This window comes from Rutidosis leptorrhynchoides, chromosome 1, assembly GCF_046630445.1.
Source record: "Rutidosis leptorrhynchoides isolate AG116_Rl617_1_P2 chromosome 1, CSIRO_AGI_Rlap_v1, whole genome shotgun sequence".
NCBI classification, from domain to species: Eukaryota; Viridiplantae; Streptophyta; class Magnoliopsida; order Asterales; family Asteraceae; genus Rutidosis; species Rutidosis leptorrhynchoides.
The window spans coordinates 550,892,980-550,913,559 of record NC_092333.1 but is presented as its reverse complement, the minus strand read 5'-3'; the positions used below and the strand labels follow the sequence as shown (position 1 = coordinate 550,913,559).

Here is a 20,580-nt window from a genome sequence, read left to right as displayed (position 1 = left end):
CCTTTGTGTTGACACTTGTTAGCATGTTTATTCTCAGGTTCCCTAGAAGTCTTTCGCTGTTTTCTTATATGATAGACAAGCTATGTGCATGGAATCTTACATGGCATATTTTTCAAGAAAACGTTGCATTCACCAATTCATCACCATGTACCTTATTTAGACTGCATTGTCAATGGAAGTACTATTGTAAACTATTATATAAGGTGATTGTTTATATGTAGAAATCATCAGATGTCGAAAACCTTTGATTTAATATTCATTTATGGTGTGCCTTTTCAAAAGAATGCAATGTTTATAAAACGTATCATATAGAGGTCAAATACCTCGCAATGAAATCAATGAATGACGTATTCGGCCAAATGGATTTGGAGCGATCGTCACAATTATGAACATGTATGAATGTTGATATACTTCCTTAAAATTGTAGGTTCTTAAGTGTATGTTTAGGTGCACCTAATGAAAGAAAAAATGCATCTTTATAAGACGTAATGGATACATACATGAATTTCCTACTTGAGTCTTGAGTTTTTAGTTATTAATTTCTTTGTGGTTTTTGGAGGTTGTCCTACGAATAAGTAATTTTTGTTTGCCTTTCCATTTGGTGATATTTAGGAATCTCTTTTGGTCGTTACATCATATCGTAGTTGTAATTGTAGATAATTGAAATTGGTTTTTTAACCATTTAATATTTAATATATGATTTATATTGTTAACAACATCCTCGACTTCATTATTGCCAAAAATCCATCTTGTATATTTAGGTTGCTTCTCTCCCGCTACAATCCCCGACTTCATCGAAGATCTTAGCAAACTCAGTCATGCATCCATTTAGAACGCGAATATCAAAATATTAATATGTGGGTCAAAACGTGCAACGCACGGGCACTTTATTTCAATTAATATTTTTAAATTCAATAATTTATTAATCCTTTATATATCAAAATATATACTCTACTTATCAACCACAGGTTTAACTATCAGTAATTTTGAAAATAGCCCGTCATCATGTATGTGTTTTGTTGATGACTAATTTTCATTAAAATTATTAGTAATTTATTAAAGCCTTAACGTTGATACATACTTATGAACACGTTAAGTTATTTGGCATTCCTTCATATTGAATCTGTCACACATCACTAATTCATACATTACATAAACTAAAACATTATATTAGCCATCAAATTTTACAGGCTCATGTTTGTCAACTAAAACTAAAATAGCTGACACAATAAAAGAGAAAATTTTGCGGTTGGTCCCTGTGGTTTACATGAAATGGGATGTTTGGTCCCTGAACTTCATTTTCGGGGTTGTTGGTCCCTGTGATTTTGAAAACACGTGTGGTTGGTCCCTGACAGGGACCAACTACACAAGTTTTGAACTTTCATTTTCGGGGTTGTTGGTCCCTGATAGGGACCAACCACACGTGTTTTGAAAATCACAGGGATCAACAACCCCGAAAATGAAGTTCAGGGACCAAACACCCCATTTCATGTAAACCACAGGGACCAACCGCACAATTTTCTCACAATAAAATTAGTTTGTACTAAAATTATATGCAATTAGAGATGTACATAAAATATTATTATTAACGATAAATTTTAAAACAACTCTTTACGAGTTTATGTTTTTAGTGTTTATCGATTAATTTTCAGTTGAAGTTAAAATGGTTTCAATAGACGGGCTCATAATATATGTGTAAATATTCAATACTAATGTTTTCAATAAAAATGTTATCAGTAAGAAAATGGTTTTCTTTTCATTAATCGTATTATATATTTGATAAATATCAATACTAAATAAAAAGGTTCTAACGTTTGTGAACTCTCATAATACATTTGGTTTTCTAACTATTCATTCTGATTTCATTTGTAATGCAAGTAATATAATGACATTTTGTGTTTTCTGAGAATGATTTTTTTATTTTTTTATTCAACAGTTGTGAAATGGACGGGCTCTGCAAGGAAGTTTTGCAACACTGTTTTAGGGGGTGTTTGGATTTGCGTTTTGAAAACTGATTATGCGTTTTAAATAATCAGAATCAAATAATCAGCTGTATCAAAACGTGATTTAGTTTTATAGTGTTTGGATTTGATTATGCTGTTTGATATCGAAATAATCAGATAATCAATTTTCTGAGTGTTTGGGAAATCTTATAATTTGACAACCTAACATGTAAAATTACTAAAAAGTACATTCCTTTAAGAAAAATAAAATACATAGATAACATAAAAAAATACACAAATAAAATACATACATAAAAAATCGTAAACAATAAAATCATAAACGTTTGAGCAATCGTTGTAATCATGGTACACAAATAAACACGAATAATTCATTCATCCATTTGACATTGATTATTGATTATATGCATAAACATAAACAAAAACAAACAAAAAAACAAGCAAGGTTGCTCAAACGTATTGGAGTTAGTGTATTATATACTTATAACTTTATAAGAGAAAAATTATCTGTATTTATAAGAGAAAAATTCATAGTAGGAGATGAGACAACGTATAGGCGTAGACAAAAAGAAAAGTAGCAGTTTGAAGGAACAAGATTGAAATAAAGGTACGGTAAATAGAAATGATTTTTAAATTGGGTATAATAGTAATAGTAATATGCATTGATGGGATGGGAAATGTTCTGAGAATTGCGTTTTCTTGGTAGTAAGCCGTTTTCTTGGTAGTAAGCCCCCACCCACTTTTGCAAAATCATGTTTTGGAGCTTTATAAACGCAAAAAATCACTTTTTTCCACATCTTTGCCAAACACTAAAAATAGATTTTTTGTGATTTGATAAACGTGATAATCAGAAAATCAGTTTTAATCGCAAAGACAAACACCCCTTAATAATAAATAATAAAACTTATGTTTTGGCATGATTTTCTACACGGGCTCTAAAACCAACCTAGTGTAGGAATAAAGGGGAACAAGTAAATAAATGTAAGAATATAGGGGAACAAATCTAGAACAATCCGACTCCTTCATCACCCTATTTTTCACTCACTTAAAAACCGTTTTAGAAAGAAGTTTCTAGAACCATTTCACATTTGTCTTCCATCATCACTCCTGTAAGAAAACCCTCCCCCTTTCGTCACAAGTTCCACTAATTCACTACGTTTATCTTGAATAAAATATACATTTTAACCACAAAATTTGTTTCATCACAATCAAACACAATGGATGACGTTTTTGATTTTCCGGCAGCCGGAGATATTATGAACAATTTACCGGCGGCCTATGATGCTCCGGTGACATTAAAAGTTGGAGACGAAAAGGAAATCGGTACTCTAGGTATAAAGAAGAAAATTGTCAAAGAAGGTGAAGGTCGTGACACTCCTGATAATGGCGATGAGGTTGAAGGTATACCGGCGGCTCTCTGATTCTGTATCTATATGTATCTACATGTATATGTATTTTTGCTATTGATTCTGTTCTCTTACTACAGTTCATTATACTGGAACGTTGCTTGACGGAACTCAATTCGATTCGAGTGGTGATAGGGGAACTCCATTTAAGTTAACTGTAGGTCAAGGTGAGCATTATTGCTTCTTATTCAATTGCTATATTTATATTTATTTGATCAAATACAGTTTATTTATTTTTCTGAGTATCAAATTAGTTATTGGATGTATTTTATTGTGATCTAATTTTAATTGAGCTATCTGTGGTGGCATTATTTATTCAGCAAATGTAGTAATATTCTTAATTTAAAAGCACACAAATAGTTATTATATTTATCTAAAACGCATGACGTTGAATACTTGAAATGGCATTATACAAATACATGTTTGTTTGTTAGTGGCATAGATTAGGGTTCATGGATCGTGGTTTGCTAATTATGAAATCCTTATGCGGTTACTTAGCGTCTTACTGGTGTGTTTTTATTAGCTTCAAATGTGTTCAAGACTCATTTGTTCATTTTCGCATCATTTAAACCTTATTTGATCTTTTCTAAATTAGTACATAGTATATGTAGTTTTATGTATCCATCTCCAGACAAATTTATTTTGTAATCTTGTTGGTTGCATTACTCGTTCGTGTTATTTATTTCGTACACTGCTGGAGATTTTATATTCGCTAATGTTTAGGTCGACTCGTGTATTTACCATTTTACCTGCAACCACTTAAAGTGCAAAACTGGTTTATGTTAACAATTGAATGTCTTACAATTGAATTGTTCACTTTAGTCCATAGTGTTATTGTGTCTCAATAGGTCAAGTAATTAAGGGATGGGATCAAGGGATCAAAACAATGAAGAAAGGAGAGAATGCGCTTTTCACCATTCCTGCAGAGCTTGCATATGGTGAGTCTGGTTTGCCTCCAAATATCTCACCAAACGCTACTCTACAGTTTAATGTGCAGCTGCTTTCGTGGTTGAGTGTCATCGATATTTGCAAAGATGGTGGAATAATCAAGAAGATTTTAGTCAAAGGAGAGAAATTGGAGAACCCCAAGGATTTTGATGAAGTCAAAGGTATTTTATTTAGGTTGTCATTCATTAAACATTATTTCTTCTTATTCATTCTTGATGTTTGTGCAGTGAATTATGAGGTTAAACTTGCGGATGATACTTTGGTTGTGAAATCAGATGAAATCGAGTTCACTGTCAAAGATGGTAAATTTGCTTTGTTGATAACCTCTTCTTTTCTGTCAAGTTTCATTGTTGTCGCAGTGTCTTTTACTTTTAGTGATGATTTGCTTATTATTTGGTTAGGCCATTTCTGCCCTGCGTTGTCTAAGGCTGTGAAAACAATGAAGAAAGGTGAAAAAGTAGTCCTTGCAGTTAAACCAAAATGTAAGTGAATGTTTTAGCACTTTAAAAATAGAATTTATTTCGTGTGTTTCGTTTAGTCGAATTTATTACAATATGTTATAGATGGATTTGGAGAGAAGGGGAAACAAGCTTCGGGTAATGAAGTTGGAGTACCACCAAATGCTACTTTACAAATTACATTAGAGCTTGTGTCATGGATAACTGTTATAAATGTTACAAGTGACAAAAAGGTTGTAAAGAAAATATTGAAAGAAGGTGAAGGGTATGAGCACCCGAACGAAGGAGCTGTAGTTCAGGGTACGCATCTTTCTTTTCTGTTGTCATTTATTTTATCGTATGGAATTAATCGAGTTTGTGTTATAATTTTGTTGTTTATAATAATTCGGCAGTGAAATTGGTTGGTAAACTCCAAGATGGAACCATATTCTTCAAAAAAGGTTATGATGAGACTGCGCTTTTCGAATTCAAGACAGATGAAGGTATGAAACATCTGAAAGTCGTCATGTCTTTAATTAATAATTTGTCTGTTTTGATTTTTGGCTATTTTGGTCTTTGATCAGAGCAAGTAATTGATGGGCTTGATTGGGCTGTGGTGACAATGAAGAAAGGCGAGGTTGCTGATCTCGTTATTGCACCAGAATACGCTTTTGGTTCTGCAAAATCTAAGCAAGAATTAGCTGTTGTGCCTCCAAACTCAACTGTGAAGTATGAAATTGAGCTTGTTTCTTTTGTTAAGGTTAGTGGGAGTTAATTGATGATGAATTGATGATCATGTTTACAACTACAAAGTTATAGGTTACGTAACAACATGTATTTGCAGGGTAAAGAGTCTTCTTATATGACTACTTTGGAGAAGATTGAGGCAGCTGACAAAAAGAAGGAAGAAGGGGACACCTACTTTAAGGCCGGTAAATATCTGAAAGCTGCTAAGCGATATGAGAAGGTATTGTATTGTCCTGTGTCCTTTTTCCTGTTTGTGGATGTAAAATGTGTTAATAATAATAGCTTGTGGATATGCTAAGTTTTGTTAATTTTTTTAGGCTGCCAAGTTTATTGAAGATGAGACTGATTTTAGTGAGGAGGAAAAGGAGCAAACAAGAGCATTAAAGGTCGTTTGCTACCTCAATGATGCAGCCTCTAAGCTGGAGCTGGATGAGCTGAATGATTACAAAGAAGTTCGGAAGCTTTGCTCCAAGGTGTGTTTGAAAAACAAGATCTAAAATTTTAATTTTTTAAAGAGAAAATTGCACGGTTGGTCCTTGTGGTTTACATGATATAAAGTAGTTGGTCCCTAAACTTTATTTTCGAGGTGGTTGGTCCGCCAACGTACATCATAATTACGGACAGAGACCACCCACGCCCATTTTGTAAACCACAAGGACCAACCACCTCGGAAAAAAAGTTCAGGGACCAACTACTTCATATGATGTAAACCTCATGGATCAACCGCACAATTTTCTCTTTATTAAATTCCAAACCACTTAATTATAGATGGGGTTGATTTGGTTCAGATAGAGTGTCAAATTTGACAGCTTATATAATAGTATTTTTTTTATAAAAAAAACTTGATCCACTTAACTTGCTGATCAACAGTTCACATATTAAGAAATTTTGTAACAAGGTGCACTTAAAATGTTGCATGTTTTGACCTGAGTCCTGTTCGCTGTAGAAATTTTTTCCTGCAAAATGCCAACTATAGAATCTTTTTATTACATTTAGATAGATAGATAGATGGATGTATACTGTAAATATATACAGAGAGGTTGACATGATGAGTTTATTTATTGCAGGTATTGAAAATTGACCGCACAAACATCAAGGCGATGTATAGAAGGGCCAAAGCTTCCCTTGGTCTTGCGGACTTGGACCTCGCAGAAATTGATTTGAAAAGGGCTCTTGAAATAGACCCGGGAAACAGGTAAACAATAGTATAATGTGCTTACTTGTTACTGTGGTATGGCGAGATGCAGTTACTGACATTTTTTGTGTTGTTGATAATCAGCGATGTAAAGTGGGAGTACCAAGTCTTGAATATAACAAGAATGACACTAGGTGTTGCGGAAACATTGAAACCAGGCTATCAGCAGAAACTAAGGTATGCCTGCCATTCTTCTTGCTTCACTTGTTCACTTGATATTTCATGTAAATTCCAACAAGGAAGAGACTCAGATGTAATCGTTTTGTGCAGAGAGCAGATGCGAAAGTATGGTTGACAGCAAGACATGATGAATACAAGGATCTCGTCATCAGTCTTTTGGTAGTTCTGTTATGTCTTCTCTTAGTTGGGAATGTGATAACACAGATTTCGATCTTTGAACAAAAAATCTAACTGAAATGTGACTTTCTGTCTTTTTTGTACTCGGCTTTGTGGTTTGTACCACGAGGGAGATATCTGGGCAAAGATGTGTTGCAACCTGTAGAAAAGATCTATCGAACTTACAATGGCTTACAAATACACAACCTAACCATTTTGTTAATCCATTGAGAGTCGTAGAAATCATCTATCTTTAGTTCTTTACATATATTTTATAGACCACAGTTGCAACTAGAAACATTAATTGTCTGCATAACCTAACTGACCAAAAACCATGGTTGATACTTCCAAAATGACTAATTTGTGTTGTCGGTTGTCACTGTATAACGTAGAAGAATTATTTACAACTAATCAATTTAGCACCCAACATTTATAAGTTGTATGTCACGTCACTGCATTTATATAAGTGTTATAGTTGAATAACACTTGACCCATTACGACCCAAATAAACCATTTCCATACCATGATTGATTCTTTGCTACAATTATGAATGGGCTGTGATAAACCAAATGAAGCAATCTCCCACTCCCACATTTGAAAAGTTAAGAAGGTCTTGTGCATTTTAGATGCCACTACTTGTTTTTATGTGGCTAGCACGTTCTAATATAATGTAAAGTTTTCTATATAGTTCTTTATTTTCACAAGGTTCGTTCAATTATAACAAGATCTATATGATGTTTGAGAGCTTTAGCATTCGAGTACGTATAACATGGAGAAGCAATTAAATATATGAACAACATACCTAGGAGGTTTGGCAATTTGTTAAACACCGTTCTTATCTGAAATCTTATTGCCAAGTTGGATTGATTATTTTTTTTGGCAAAAATTAAGATAACTTTTAAAATAACCGAAAATGTTTTTGAAATAAATGTACGGCTCTAGTTATTGAGTCGACAGCAAGCGTCGATTTATTGGCGACTTGACTGACTCTTAGAGCCTAAATTAAATTTCAGGCAGGATTTAAAATCCATGGAAATTTGATTTTACCACTTTCACGGTGTCTCAATTTTATTTTTAATTTAATTTAATTTTTTAAAATTTTTCCTACTTATTGGCCGGAGGTTCACTCGAAAGCAATCTCTCTATCCGTCGAGTAGAGAGAGGGATGACTTTCTCTACGTTTGAGAGTGTTTTCACTTTGAGTGGAGAAATGATTTGTCTTTATTCTCGGATAGGGGAAAGATTGTCTACATCTCACCTCCCCATACACCACTTATGTGGTATTGGGTTTTGTTGTTAGTTGTTTTTGAAATAAAAGCAAAATCAACAAGAAGATTTATAACGAGAACTTTTATCGCCAAATTGGATTGATATCAGACCACTTGATGGCGCATTTGATGACTTTGGAGAATCATCAAAACTCAAAGGTGAATTTTGACCTGAATCGAAATCTGCAAGTAAAGTCATGAGTGACTTATGTACACAAAAAAATATAGTATTTTATTTTAGAATCTAGTAACTCATACAAGTGCTTGTCAAATTGAAAGAACACGATCACAAAAGAACACATAAAAGAGGTGTAACAAAATCTATCTGTTGCTATATGTTAGATTGTTTTCGAAACACAATGGAAAAGGGTTTTTACCATTCTTTCCAGTACTCACTCTATGGTTCTCATCTTTTACAGATTCAGCATAATTGCATAAACAATAAAGATAAAGCAAAACGTCTTTGAAGCCCCAAAAACAACCAAAAAATTCAACGGAAACAACCATCAAAAACCACAACTGAAATAGGAGTCATTTTAACTACATCTAATAAACCATCAAGTAGACAACACATTACTAACAGTAAACTCGATTTTTCTTAAGATTTCATTAATTGTGAACTAACTATTACAAGTAGCTACAAGGACTATATATACACGAATACATTATCTATAACAACTAACCCACCCTAACAACTATTTGACTATTGAGTTGACTAATGTTGACTACTACTAAATAAGTTAAATTGGTTAAGTTAAAGAGGGCTATTGGTAACTAAACGTTTCCTGTGGTGATTAGCCTGAGATGAGGTGTGAGTGTTGATGTTGTTGCAGCCTATATCTCCAATACTCCCCCCGCAAGTTGGCAATGTGTAAGGATCACAGATGCCAAACTTGGCGATGCAACTATAAAATGGTGATTTGCTGAGAGCTTTAGTCAGGACATCTGCAACTTGTGTATTGGATGGTGTGAACATTTTGATAATTTGACCAGCTTTGATTTTGTCCCGAACAAAATGACAATCTATTTCAATGTGTTTAGTCCTTGCATGTTGTACAGGATTGGATGCCAAGGCAACTGCAGAATCATTATCACAAAGGATAGAGATAGGTAAATGTACAGAAACTTGCAAGTCTTTGAGAAGACTCTGTAACCAGGTAATCTCACATGTACAATCAGCCAAGGCCCTGTATTCTGCCTCAGTGGAGGATCTTGAGACAACCCTTTGAGGTTGGACAGTTACCCCAATCACTATCACAGAAAGCCCTAAGCTTTAGTGGACTGTTGGCTGAAATATGTAAACCTTGTGCTGGACATAATTTGATATATCTCAAGACCTTATACAAGGCTTTTAGGTGGAAAGTAGTGGGTTGTTGGCTGAACTGACTGAGATGTTGTGCAGCAAATGATAAGTCTGGCCTTGTAATAGTTAGGTAGATTAATTTCCCAACTAGGGTTCTGTAGAGAGATGGATCAGATAGTGGAACTCCTTCTTCAGCAACAGGTTTAATGTTTGGGTAAATTAGAACATTTGATGGTTTTTCATCAAGTATTCCTGTAGACTGTAGTGTGAAGCAATTCTAGAGCATACTTTCTTTGAGTCATTGTGATGCCTTCATTGTTTCTTAGAAATTCAATTCCCAAGTAATAGTTGAGAGATCCAAGATCTTTGATGCTGAAAGCCTTGTCCAGTTTGGTTTTGAAGGTAGAAATGAGTGAGGTGTTGTTACCAGTAATGATCAAGTCATCAACATAGATGACTATGGCTATGAAATCAGGACCATGAGTATAGGTGAGTAGAGAGGTGTCTGCATAGCTTTGTTTAAAACCATTATGTAATAGAAAAGTTGTGAGTTTTGTAAACCATTGTCTGTTGGCCTGTTTGAGGCCATATAATGACTTAGTGAGCCTGCACACTGCATTGGGAGGTAATTCTCTGTTGTACCCTTGAGGAATTTGCATGTAGACCTCTTCATGAAGGTCCCCATGTAAAAAAGCATTGTTTACATCCAGTTGTTCTATTGGCCTGTTATGATGTACTTCAATTGCAACTAGTGTCCTGACTGTAACCATTTTAGCAACTGGTGCAAAAGTTTCAGTGAAATCTATACCTTCCTTTTGTGTGAATCCCTTTGCAACTAATCTTGCCTTGTATCTCTCAATGGTCCCATCTGCCTTAAGTTTGATTCTGTAGACCCATTTACTACCCACTGTATTCTTACCATCTGGTAGTATAGTAATGACCCATGTGTTGTTTGATTCAAGGGCTTCCAATTCTTTGTTCATTGCTTTTACCCACTTCACATTTTTAGATGCTTGATTGTAGGTTTGTGGCTCCACTGATGCATTGATGGAGCAGATAAGATGTATATTGGTTGGAGAGTGAATATTATGGTAGTTAATATATTTTGAGTGATGAAATTTGGTGACAGAGTTAAGTGTGGAAGTCTTGAGGGAGCAGTGATAATCTTTAGATTTTAGTGGTGGATTGTGTGGTCTGGATGATGTTCTTCTTGTGTTTAAGTTGGTTGTTTGAGTTATGGTTGTTGTTGGTTGAGGTGGTGAGTCTTGAGGTTGACATGATGTGGCTGTGGAGGTAGATTGTGATTAAGATGACTGAGTGGTAGAAGAAGGATTAGTCTGATGTGTAGATATTGGTGTTGGTGGTGTAGAAGATGATTGAGAGTTGTTGCTGCTGTTGTTGTTGTTGTTGTTGTTGTGTTGAGATGTGTTTGAAGAAGTGAGTGAAGGTGGTATAGTAAGCCCATATGATTCAAAGTGATATGTAGTGGATATGGGTTGAGATGTAGATGTTGTAGAAGTGGGAGTGGATTGTGGTGCAAAAGGAAAGATGTTCTCATTAAAGGTAACATGCCTACTAGTGAAGATTTTGTGAGTTTGCAGATTGTAGAGTATATATCCTTTTTGGGTAGTTGGATAATCTAATAGAACAGATGGTATGAATCTTGTGTCAAACTTATCATGTGTCAGGTTATGAGCATTAGCTAGACAACCAATTATCCTTAAATGAGATATGTCAGGTGGTTTATTGAAAAGTAGTTGATATGGACTGTGGTTATTTAGTGGTTTGTAGGTAATCTATTTATAAGGTATGTGGCAGCTTGTATGCAATATCCCCAAAAGTGAATTGGAAGATGAGATTGAAACCTAATGGATCTAGCAATTTCAAGTAGTTTCTTGTGTTTTCTTTCAACCCTAGCATTTTGTTGGGGTGTGTAAGGACAGGTTGTTTGATGTATGATGCCATGAGTTTGGAAAAATTCTTGTAGTGAGTGATTGAGAAATTCAGACCCATTGTCTGATCTGACAGTTTTGATGTTTGCTTTTAAAATGATTAAGAACAAAAGAATGAAACAGTTTTATTTGGGAAGTAGCATGTTGTTTTGATGGAAGGATATAAGTCCATGTTGCTCTTGAATAGTCATCAACAATGGTGAGGAAGTATTTACAGTTGTGCATAGTGGTATGCTTGTATGGACCCCACATGTCAATATGGATCAAGTCAAACATAGTAGTAGCATGAGATTTACTATCACTAAATGGAAGTTTACTTTGTTTTGCCATAGGACACACAGTACATTCATGAGTATTTAAAGATTGTTTGATTACAGGGGATAGAAATGCTATATGTTTTAAAACTTGAAATGAAGAGTGGCCAAGCCTTGAATGCCACAGTAGAGCTTCTGCAGTGATAGAAGGATGGTTGATGGAATGAATTTGGTGCACTTTGTCTTGTTTGATGACATACAGACCATTACAGAGGGTGTCATGTGCAATCCTCCTGTTGTGGTCCTGAAAGTAGCAAGATAGTGGAGTGAAAAGTACAGATAAAGGTAGATGTTGACCTAATTTACTTACACAGAGGAGATTATAAGCAAAACTAGGTATGTAGTATACATCATGAAGCGTGATTTCATTGTTTATTGTGACTGAACCACATTGGTTCACTTGTGTATGATGGCCATTTGGTAGAGTGACAAAGATAGGGTTAGTGCAGGTTTGGATATTGTGCATTAGGGTGAGTGAGGTGGAAATATGATCAGTGGCCCCACTATCTACAATCCATACATCTGTATGATGTGTCATGACAGAAACAATGAATTTATATTTCTGCATATTGATATGAGATGCAATAAATCTGTGTATACCTGCTGTTGTATGCTCCTGTTGTGTGGACTGCATCATCATTAGCACTTGATTTAACTGGTTTTGTAATTGATTCATCCTTGCATTCATTGCAGAGTCATTTGTTGCAGTTTCAATATTTGAAGTGACCATGTTGACTGTTTTGTTGCTATGTGCAGTGTTGGTGTTGACCTTGTTTGGTGGCTTATACCTGTCATGCAAAGGATGACCAATAGGATATCCCACAAGCTTATAACACTCCTCCTTTGTGTGCCCTTCAAGACTGCAGTTGCCACAGAATATGCCTTTCTTGAATTTGCTCTTCATGTTGTTTGTGCTAGGCCTTTGTGCATTCCATCTTGTGGTGAATTTGTTGTTTGAATGCATAGACAGTGCAGCTGCAGTTGATGGCCTCATGGAGTGCTGTTCTTTCTGTTTCTCTTCTTGCCTAATCATGCCATATGCCTTAGCTGCATTTGGCATTGGTTGCATAAGTAAAATTTGACCCCTAACATTCGAGTAGCACTCATCTAGTCCCATGAGAAACTGAATTAGCCTCTTCCTTTGTTCCCTTTCACCATTAACCTTTCCATTCTCACAATTGCAGATGCAGGTACAGATGTTTGGAGCTTCTAGGGCATCTAATTCATCCCAATATCCTTTTAGCTTCTGGTAGTAGATCTCAACCGTGCAGCTTTCTTGTTTCAATTGTATTTGCTAATTGGTAGATCCTGTGTCCATCCAATTGAGAGTAATGCTCTTGCAGTTCCTTCCAAAGTGCAGATGCAGAGTTGATGAAACTTAGTGAGTTACCAATTTGATCTGAAATTGTATTCAAGATCCAGGAGATAATCATGTCATTAGTCCTATCCCAATGAGATTTGATGTTTGATTTAGCTGCAGGTTCTGTGATTTCACCAGTTACGATCTTCAATTTGTTCTTCGCGTTTAGAGCTATCATGATAGATCGTCTCCAGGAGCTGTAATTGTCTGATCCTGTTAGCTTCTTTGAGATTAGGATCAGCCCAGGGTGATAATTCTGGTGGAGATATAGTGGATGATTTGGTGAGGTTATGTCTTCTTCAATTGATGAAGCATTAATTGTCATCTTGATTAAACGGTGAAATTAGGTTTAGAAGGTTGATTAGTGATGAAATTGAGGATTGTGTAATGATCGGAGTGATCAGATAGTGCTGCTTTGTGGTTTAATTGGGTGATCTTGAGCTATTGATGCTGCTTAGTTGCAGAGCATCAATGGCGGATGTGATGAAGATGAATGTGGTCGAATTGTGACCAGATACAGGGACCTTAGTGATCGTCCCGCTCTGATACCATAACAGTAAACTCAAATTCTCTTAAGATTTCATTAATTGTGAACTAACTATTACAAGTAGCTACAAGGACTATATATACACGAATACATTATGTGTAACAACTTTGTAACTAACCTTACCAACTATTTGACTATTGAGTTGACTAATGTTGACTACTACTAAATAAGTTAAATTGGTTAAGTTAAAGAGGGCTATTGGTAACCAAATGTTTCCTGTGGTGATTAGCTGAGATGAGGTGTGAGTGTTGATGTTGTTGCAGCCTATATCTCCAATCCGAGTAAACCATCAGAAACACAACTCACTCAGTGAGTAAACCCGTTCAAATCTTAAATGAAACAGACAAATGGATAATAATAAAAACATCCTTGGAATCCACGAGTCGCACCCAAAAATAGAACAACAGAGCCACAAAAGCATACTCGAATGAAGAGTTAGCGTCCAAGAAGAAGCGTAGCGGCACAAGATGAATCGCAAGAGAAGGAGTTAAAAAAACGATCCAGCGCTAAACGAAGAGAAAAGAGAAGTAGGTTAAGAAATATACAAATCATGATACTACCAACACCTTGAACAAAACACAACCAACAAACAACTTTGAACCAAACCCACTTACCAACATAAAAACAATATATCTCTAAATGATCTAGATGCACAAAACCAAACACACAACAACTTAGACAACCAAGGATCCGAAGTACAACAAACAAGAGGTCATGTGCTGGCTTTGAAACAAAGAGAAACAATTTTGGCGACCTTAATGTTGCCAGTTGAGATACGGCACCACACTTCTAAAGAAAAGCCATCAAAAACTACCCACAACGACGCTAAAACCTCCGTAAATCCACTGCCTGCAAACCTTTGGAATTTGATGGAACCGAAGGACCGATCGGATTGAAACGGTGGACCGAGAAGGTCGAATCGGTGTTTGCCATAAGTAAGTGTACTGAAGAGGACAAAGTAAAGTACGCTACGCATACCTTCACAGGTTCTGCGTTAACATGGTGGAATACCTATCTAGAGCAAGTGGGACAAGACGATGCGTACGCACTACCGTGGTAAGCATTCAAGCACTTGATGAACGAGAAGTACCGTCCCAGAACCGAGGTCAATAAGCTCAAGACAGAACTTAGAGGGTTACGAACCCAAGGATTTGATATTACCACGTACGAAAGACGATTCACAGAATTGTGCCTATTGTGTCCGGGAGCATTCGAAGATGAGGAAGAGAAGATCGACGCGTTTGTGAAAGGATTACCGGAAAGAATCCAAGAAGATATAAGTTCACACGAGCCCGCCTCCATACAACAGGCATGTAGAATGGCTCACAAACTAGTGAACCAGATTGAAGAAAGAATTAAAGAACAGACTGCTGAAGAGGCCAATGTGAAGCAAGTCAAAAGAAAGTGGGAGGAAAATGGTGATAAGAATCACCAATACAACAACAACAGCAATTACAACAATAATCGCAACAATTATCCCAACAATCGCAACATCAATCGCAACTACAACAAACGGCCTAACAACAACAACAACAACAACAACAACAACAACAACAACAACAACAACATCAACTACAACAATCATCCCAATAACAATAATAACCGCAACAACAACAACAACAATCAGAAGCAGCTATGCCAAAGGTGTGAAAAGTATCACTCGAGGTTCTGCACCAAATTTTGCAACAAGTGTAAAAGAAATGGTCATAGCGCGGCGAAGTGTGAGGTCTACGGACCAGGGGTTAATAGAACGAAAGGAACAAATGGTGTCAGAACGAGTAATGGCGGAGCAAGTAGTGTCGGAGCAAGTTATGCCAATGTAGTTTGTTATAAATGTGGAAAACCGGGCCACATTATTAGAAATTGCCCGAACCAGGAGAACACGAATGGACAAGGCCGCGGAAGAGTTTTCAATATTAATGCGGCAGAGGCACAGGAAGACCCGGAGCTTGTTACGGGTACGTTTCTTATTGACAATAAATCTGCTTACGTTTTATTTGATTCAGGTGCGGATAGAAGCTATATGAGTAGAGATTTTTGTGCTAAATTAAGTTGTCCATTGACGCCTTTGGATAGTAAATTTTTACTCGAATTAGCAAATGGTAAATTAATTTCAGCAGATAATATATGTCGGAATCGAGAAATTAAACTGGTTAGCGAAACATTTAAGATTGATTTGATACCAGTAGAGTTAGGGAGTTTTGATGTGATAATCGGTATGGACTGGTTGAAAGAAGTGAAAGCAGAGATCGTTTGTTACAAAAATACAATTCGCATTATACGAGAAAAAGGAAAACCCTTAATGGTGTACGGAGAAAAGGGCAACACGAAGCTACATCTTATTAGTAATTTGAAGGCACAAAAACTAATAAGAAAAGGTTGCTATGCTGTTCTAGCACACGTCGAGAAAGTACAAACTGAAGAAAAGAGCATCAATGATGTTCCCATTGCAAAAGAATTTCCCGATGTATTTCCGAAAGAATTACCGGGATTACCCCCACATCGATCCGTTGAATTTCAAATAGATCTTGTACCAGGAGCTGCACCAATAGCTCGTGCTCCTTACAGACTCGCACCCAGCGAGATGAAAGAACTGCAAAGCCAATTACAAGAACTTTTAGAGCGTGGTTTCATTCGACCAAGCACATCACCGTGGGGAGCTCCTGTTTTGTTTGTCAAGAAGAAAGATGGTACATTCAGGTTGTGTATCGACTACCGAGAGTTGAACAAACTTACCATCAAGAACCGCTACCCACTACCGAGAATCGACAACTTATTTGATCAACTACAAGGCTCGTCTGTTTATTCAAAGATTGACTTACGTTCCGGGTATCATCAAATGCGGGTGAAAGAAGATGATATTCCAAAGACTGCTTTCAGAACACGTTACGGTCATTACGAGTTTATGGTCATGCCATTTGGTTTAACTAATGCACCAGCTGTGTTCATGAACCTTATGAACCGAGTGTGTGGACCATACCTTGACAAGTTTGTCATTGTTTCATTGATGACATACTTATTTACTCAAAGAATGACCAAGAACACGGTGAACATTTGAGAAAGGTGTTAGAAGTATTGAGGAAGAAAGAATTGTACGCTAAGTTTTCAAAGTGTGCATTTTGGTTGGAAGAAGTTCAATTCCTCAGTCACATAGTGAACAAAGAAGGTATTAAGGTGGATCCGGCAAAGATAGAAACTGTTGAAAAGTGGGAAACCCCGAAAACTCTGAAACACATACGCCAGTTTTTAGGACTAGCTGGTTACTACAGAAGGTTCATCCAAGACTTTTCCAGAATAGCAAAACCCTTGACTGCATTAACGCATAAAGGGAAGAAATTTGAATGGAATGATGAACAAGAGAAAGCGTTTCAGTTATTGAAGAAAAAGCTAACTACGGCACCTATATTGTCATTGCCTGAAGGGAATGATGATTTTGTGATTTATTGTGACGCATCAAAGCAAGGTCTCGGTTGTGTATTAATGCAACGAACGAAGGTGATTGCTTATGCGTCTAGACAATTGAAGATTCACGAAACAAAATTATACGACGCATGATTTGGAATTAGGCGCGGTTGTTTTTGCATTAAAGACTTGGAGGCACTACTTATATGGGGTCAAAAGTATTATATATACCGACCACAAAAGTCTTCAACACATATTTAATCAGAAACAACTGAATATGAGGCAGCGTAGGTGGATTGAATTGTTGAATGATTACGACTTTGAGATTCGTTACCACCCGGGAAAGGCAAATGTGGTAGCCGATGCCTTGAGCAGGAAGGACAGAGAACCCATTCGAGTAAAATCTATGAATATAATGATTCATAATAACCTTACTACTCAAATAAAGGAGGCGCAACAAGGAGTTTTAAAAGAGGGAAATTTAAAGGATGAAATACCCAAGGGATCGGAGAAGCATCTTAATATTCGGGAAGACGGAACCCGGTATAGGGCTGAAAGGATTTGGGTACCAAAATTTGGAGATATGAGAGAAATGGTACTTAGAGAAGCTCATAAAACCAGATACTCAATACATCCTGGAACGGGGAAGATGTACAAGGATCTCAAGAAACATTTTTGGTGGCCGGGTATGAAAGCCGATGTTGCTAAATATGTAGGAGAATGTTTGACGTGTTCTAAGGTCAAAGCTGAGCATCAGAAACCATCAGGTCTACTTCAACAACCCGAAATCCCGGAATGGAAATGGGAAAACATTACCATGGATTTCATCACTAAATTGCCAAGGACTGCAAGTGGTTTTGATACTATTTGGGTAATAGTTGATCGTCTCACCAAATCAGCACACTTCCTGCCAATAAGAGAAGATGACAAGATGGAGAAGTTAGCACGACTGTATTTGAAGGAAGTCATCTCCAGACATGGAATACCAATCTCTATTATCTCTGATAGGGATGGTAGATTTATTTCAAGATTCTGGCAGACATTACAGCAAGCATTAGGAACTCGTCTAGACATGAGTACTGCCTATCATCCACAAACTGATGGGCAGAGCGAAAGGACGATACAAACGCTTGAAGACATGCTACGAGCATGTGTTATTGATTTCGGAAACAGTTGGGATCGACATCTACCGTTAGCAGAATTTTCCTACAACAACAGCTACCATTCAAGCATTGAGATGGCGCCGTTTGAAGCACTTTATGGTAGAAAGTGCAGGTCTCTGATTTGTTGGAGTGAAGTGGGGGATAGACAAATTACGGGTCCGGAGATTATACAAGAAACTACCGAGAAGATCATCCAAATTCAACAACGGTTGAAAACCGCCCAAAGTCGACAAAAGAGCTACGCTGACATTAAAAGAAAAGATATAGAATTTGAAATTGGAGAGATGGTCATGCTTAAAGTTGCACCTTGGAAAGGCGTTGTTCGATTTGGTAAACGAGGGAAATTAAATCCAAGGTATATTGGACCATTCAAGATTATTGATCGTGTCGGACCAGTAGCTTACCGACTTGAGTTACCTCAACAACTCGCGGCTGTACATAACACTTTCCACGTCTCGAATTTGAAGAAATGTTTTGCTAAAGAAGATCTCACTATTCCGTTAGATGAAATCCAAATCAACGAAAAACTTCAATTCATCAAAGAACCCGTCGAAATAATGGATCGTGAGGTTAAAAGACTTAAGCAAAACAAGATACCAATTGTTAAGGTTCGATGGAATGCTCGTAGAGGACCTGAGTTCACCTGGGAGCGTGAAGATCAGATGAAGAAGAAATACCCGCATCTATTTCCAGAAGATTCGTCAACACCTTCAACAGCTTAAAATTTCGGGACGAAATTTATTTAACAGGTAGGTACTGTAGTGACCCGAACTTTTCCATGTTTATATATATTAATTGAGATTGATATTTACATGATTAAATGTTTCCAACATGTTAAGCAATCAAACTTGTTAAGACTTGATTAATTGAAATATGTTTCATATAGACAATTGACCACCCAAGTTGACCGGCGATTCACGAACGTTAAAACTTGTAAAAATGACATGACGATATATATATGGATATACATATGGTTAACATGAGATTATGATAAGTAAGTATCTCCATAAGTATATTAACAATAAGTTATATACATATAAACAAGACTACTAACTTAAGGATTTCGAAACGAGACATATATGTAACGATTATCGTTGTAACGACATTTAAATGTATATATATATCATATTAAGATATATTAATATATCATAATATCATGATAATATAATAATTTAACATCTCATTAGATATAATAAACAATGGGTTAACAACATTAATTGAGATCGTTAACTTAAAGGTTTCAAAACAACAATTACATGTAACGACTAACGATGACTTAACGACTCAGTTAAAATGTATATACATGTAGTGTATTTAGATGTATTAAAATACTTTTGGAAGACTTCAAGACATATATCAAAATACTCATACTTAACGAAAATGGTTACAGTTACTTTCCCATTCTTTTCTTTCATCAAGAATTCTAGTCGTATTCTTACCCGTATTATACACAGCTTCAAAACGTACTTACTATGGGTATATACCAATAGGAACTAGCATGGGATTCCACTCTTGATTATGTCATGTATGACTAATCAATTTTAACTTCTACCATGAGCTAGTCAACTAACTAGAACTCCTTTTAACCCCACTCACCACTCACCAATTACCACTCATCATTCACTCCATTTCACTTCCAATTCTCTTTCTAATTCTCTCTCAACACACACACACACTATTATGAACGTATTTTTACAGTAGTTAATCATCATCTTCATCAAAAATCACTTCAAGAATCAAGCTATAATCATCATAGGAAGAACACTTCAAGAACACTTCAAAAATCCCTTCAAGTTTACTAATTTACTTCCAAGCTTTCTAATCCATTCCAAGTAATCATCTAAGATCAAGAAACCTTTGTTATATACAGTAGGTTATCTTTCTTATTCAAGGTAATATTCATATTCAAACTTTGATTCAATTTCTATAACTATAAACTATCTTAATTCGAGTAAAAATCTTACTTGAACTTGTTTTTGTGTCATGATCCTACTTCAAGAACTTTCAAGCCATCCAAGATCCTTTGAAGCTAGATCATTTCTTGTCACTTCCAGTAGGTTTATGTAACAACCCGTCCTTATCCCCCTGGACGAAGTCATCAACATTTGGTCCCATTGCGATGATCGACTCCAAGTAATGTCCTTAAAATGAGCAAATGCACAGCGGAAGACTTAATTCGTACCTGAGAATAAACATGCTTTAAAGTGTCAACCAAAAGGTTGGTGAGTTCATAGGTTTATT

General features: G+C 36.2%; 2 protein-coding genes across 2 annotated transcripts; one reads left to right on the top strand and one right to left on the bottom strand.

Annotated features, from left to right (window-relative positions):
- Window positions 1-3,178: 3,178 nt before the first annotated feature.
- LOC139879391 (peptidyl-prolyl cis-trans isomerase FKBP62-like) lies at window positions 3,179-6,698 on the top strand. The gene is made up of 11 exons (XM_071865417.1): window positions 3,179-3,362; window positions 3,448-3,534; window positions 4,216-4,476; window positions 4,543-4,617; window positions 4,717-4,797; window positions 4,879-5,073; window positions 5,166-5,255; window positions 5,337-5,512; window positions 5,597-5,719; window positions 5,817-5,972; window positions 6,567-6,698. Exons 1-11 carry the CDS (start codon window positions 3,179-3,181, stop codon window positions 6,696-6,698), a joined length of 1,560 nt encoding a protein of 519 aa, XP_071721518.1.
- A 6,428-nt stretch (window positions 6,699-13,126) lies between these two features.
- Window positions 13,127-13,552, bottom strand: LOC139843497 (uncharacterized). Its single transcript, XM_071833597.1, has one exon. The coding sequence runs from the start codon at window positions 13,550-13,552 to the stop codon at window positions 13,127-13,129; it is 426 nt and encodes a 141-aa protein (XP_071689698.1).
- Between the last annotated feature and the right edge of the window lie 7,028 nt (window positions 13,553-20,580).

Bases quoted from the DNA above. Each gene is read 5' to 3' on its own strand.
- LOC139879391 (XM_071865417.1), top strand. From the start codon at position 3,179: ATGGATGACGTTTTTGATTTTCCGGCAGCCGGAGATATTATGAACAAT. The intron at 3,535-4,215 runs GTGAGCATTATT...GTGTCTCAATAG, and splicing joins TAAGTTAACTGTAGGTCAAG to GTCAAGTAATTAAGGGATGG. The intron at 5,513-5,596 runs GTTAGTGGGAGT...ATGTATTTGCAG, and splicing joins AGCTTGTTTCTTTTGTTAAG to GGTAAAGAGTCTTCTTATAT.
- LOC139843497 (XM_071833597.1), bottom strand. From the start codon at position 13,552: ATGACAATTAATGCTTCATCAATTGAAGAAGACATAACCTCACCAAAT.